At 54.7% G+C, this 3,297-nt stretch overlaps 1 protein-coding gene across 1 annotated transcript; it reads left to right on the top strand.

Annotated features, from left to right (window-relative positions):
* The first annotated feature begins 321 nt into the window (after positions 1-321).
* Positions 322-2,603, top strand: CCL17 (C-C motif chemokine ligand 17). Its single transcript, XM_004371669.3, has 3 exons — positions 322-385; positions 1,759-1,876; positions 2,483-2,603. Exons 1-3 carry the CDS (start codon positions 325-327, stop codon positions 2,601-2,603), a joined length of 300 nt encoding a protein of 99 aa, XP_004371726.1. The 5' UTR covers positions 322-324.
* The last annotated feature ends 694 nt before the right edge of the window (positions 2,604-3,297 follow it).

Raw genomic sequence — 3,297 nt, 5'->3', positions numbered from 1 at the left:
AGGAACCAAGAAATGTCCTCTCTGAAAGGAGAAGTGTGTCACCATCTGGGCCCCCGGACATATGTACCCCACCTCTGTCCCCAGCATGTCCCATTCTCAGCAAAGCCGCAAACATTCCAAGACTGGACTTCTGCAGAATTATTTCCAATTCTTCGAACTGTACTGGTCTAGGGAAGGATATGGGGGAGAGAACGGGAGGCGGAGCAAGACCCCCCAAAGAGGTTAAATAGGTCCCCTCCATGCTCTCTCATCCTTGTGTCCCTGGAACAGAAGGAAGCAAAACCTAGACACCCTCTCTCCTGGGCCTTCAGCACCATCACCGCCATGAAGATGCTGCTCCTGGCTGCCCTGCTCCTGGGGGCTTCTCTGCAGCACACCCAGGCAGGTGACAGCATGGATGAGAAGCACCAGGGTGGGGACAGGGGGCAGGACACAGAGACCACAGCAGCAACGCACACATACTGATGTATCATTTACATCCCACCTATTCCAGCAAGGGATTTGGAGAGGCCAGCAGCAGTAGGATTTTGAGAGAAGCAATGCCAAGGAAAATGATAGTAGCGATGCCTGCAGCACCCCGGGGGCGGCTTGGTGAGCAACAGCCTACGGGCACGCCTCATCCTGCAATGGTGTGAGGCAGGGACGGTGGTCCCGGTTTTACAGTGGAAATGAACATGTCTTACAATTATTTGTTTGCATCTATTTATCAATGAATTTTCTGTATAATGAGGGAATCAGCATAAAGACAGTCGGGCTGGTTCGCAGGGCATGTGAAAAAAAGCGAATTTTATATTCTATGGCAGAAGCAAAGCTGAGACAGAATTGCTACTTTAGGAGCAATGCCGGTTAGTGCCCTACGTGTCAACAAAACTGTAATCTTTAGGGTTCTCTTCCCAGCCAGGCAAATAAGATGGTCAGCCCCTAAGAGTTTGCTGCACGTTTGCTCTAACTTCACAGGGCTGTAGAGTTAGTCAAAGCAAGTTGCACCCCCTAGAAGGGTCAGAGGACAGTCAGGGGGCTTTTTAGAAAACACTCTACTGCAATATTAAATAAAGCCACATCTCATGAGTGTGCCTGTTTCCAAGGGTTGGGGATTTTTTACTGTGCAAAGATGAGGGGCCTCCATTTTATCGTCTGTAAAATGGGTAGTGACAGTACCTGTCTCCAGGTGTGCTGTGAGGACTGAATGACCTGCTGCAGGTAAAGGCCCAGCCCAGAGCCTGGCACAGAGTAAATGCTTTGTGATCCAGGGCTGTTATTTGAGTGTGTGCTTGAGCTCACACATACACACACACACACACACACACACACACACACCTAGACACACAGACAAACCCACCACGCACACACAGATACACACCTATTGACAAACTCAAACACACACGACCCCTCATGGCACACACAGACATCTCACACACGTGCACGCATTGACACACAGATGCACGATGGTAAATATTCATATCCCCCGACTTCTCACACAGAAGCACGCACTCACAGACCCCACACATATCACAGACCCTCCAACAGCACACACACACATGCAGACGTGCACACGCACACACACACCCCTCCCACAGATACACACATAGACCCCCTCCCCAATAACATACATACACTCACAGATAAGTACACAGATTTGCACACGCAGACACACACAGGGACACACACAAAGATCTCCTCGCCACATACCCACAGACCCCCTGCGTGCATCCACGCAGACACCCACAGACTCGCCTACACTGCTTCCTTTCTGTCTAGCTCGGGGGCCCAATGTGGGGCGCGAGTGTTGTCTTAACTACTTCAAAGGAGCCATTCCCTTCAAAAAGCTGATGTCGTGGTACAAGACCTCAGAGGAGTGTCCCCGGGATGCTGTCGTGTAAGTCTCCCCGCCGGTCTGCCTCCTCTGGTGCTCAGCCCCCAGAAGCCCGACACTGGGGTTCCCGGAAGGGCCACTGAGGAGAGGGAAGAGCTGGGTCCTTCTCCCCAGTGACCACACCTGCCCTGCTCCTCTGGCCAGTTCCTGCGCCACACACTGAGACCTGAAAAGGCCCCAGGCCATGAGGCCCAGCCTCTTCATTGATTTATACTGAAACTAGGCCCCAGGGTGATGGGCCATCCCCAAGTCACACAGCCAGTCACTGACTCAGTCACTTCCCTTGGGCCTGGGCCTGGGCCTGGTCAGAGGATGCTCAGGGCGCCAGGCCCTCCTGTGTACTGCCAGTTCCGTCTCTGGGTGGTCTGGGCCTGGGAGGTCTGAGGTGGGCAAGGATACCCGGCAGGCAGCCCTGGCTCCCTACAAGGGCCAGGACAGAGGCAGGGACCTGGGAGAGCCAAGAATCACTGAGGAGAGTGCGTGATGTCCCAGATCTGCCACGGATACCCTGTGTGGCCTTGGGCTCCTGGTCCCAGCGGGGCAGGGGCTGGCCCCAGGGCCCTGTCTGTAAGGCCCTTTTCGCTCTGACGGTCTTCTCTCTTCACACAGGTTTCTGACTGTCCAGGGCAGGGCCATATGTTCAGACCCCAAGGACACGAGAGTGAAGAAGGCAGTTAGACACTTGAAAAATCTCAGGAAGTCACGCAGCCCCGCCACCCAGGATTCCTGACTTTCTGCCGGGACCACTTGGAGACGTTCAGCCTCGGGGTTCACTACTACCCCCCTCCCTCCTGAGCTGCCTGGACCAGTGGAGGCTTTACAAGGACAAAGAGGAGCCACAGTGATGGAGACCTCTTCCCCTTTCTAAACCAGAGCCGTGGACATTAAAGTGCCCAGATTAAAGTTTCTTTCCCTCAGTCTGGGTCAGCGTGTTCTGTTCCCACGCCCTCCTACCCTGGCCTGTCATACTGGAAGGGCCCTCAGAGAATATCTGGTCCTGCCCTGCCCAGATCAGATGGGGAAACAGAGGCTTAAACGGGGTAGGTCCTGGCTGCTGCAGGCCATACTTAATGAGGGGAGGCCCTGGTGAGAGGCCTGGCAGGGGAGGAACTGAGGGACAGAGCAGGGCAGAAGTGGACCCTCCACTCCTTCCACCCTTCTTGGCCTGGCTGCCCTCTCTCCCCTTCTGCCACGTGCCTGCAGGTGGGGATTCTGGGAAATTCTCTCCCATCTCCTCTGCCTCTGAAGTCCCCACTCTGTCCCCCCACCTTACTGCCCCTCCATTCTTGTCTGTAATCCCCTAGCCTGATGTGGAGCTGAGGACACACTTCCCCTCACACATGTGATTTAATCCACAAAGGTTTCCAGGGCCCTTCCACAGGACAGGGCCCCACCAAGTGCTGGGGGAGGGGGGTGCTCCTGCA

This window comes from Trichechus manatus, unplaced genomic scaffold, assembly GCF_000243295.1.
Source record: "Trichechus manatus latirostris isolate Lorelei unplaced genomic scaffold, TriManLat1.0 scaffold00014, whole genome shotgun sequence".
NCBI lineage: Eukaryota > Metazoa > Chordata > Mammalia > Sirenia > Trichechidae > Trichechus > Trichechus manatus.
This window is presented reverse-complemented; position numbering and strand designations above follow the sequence as displayed.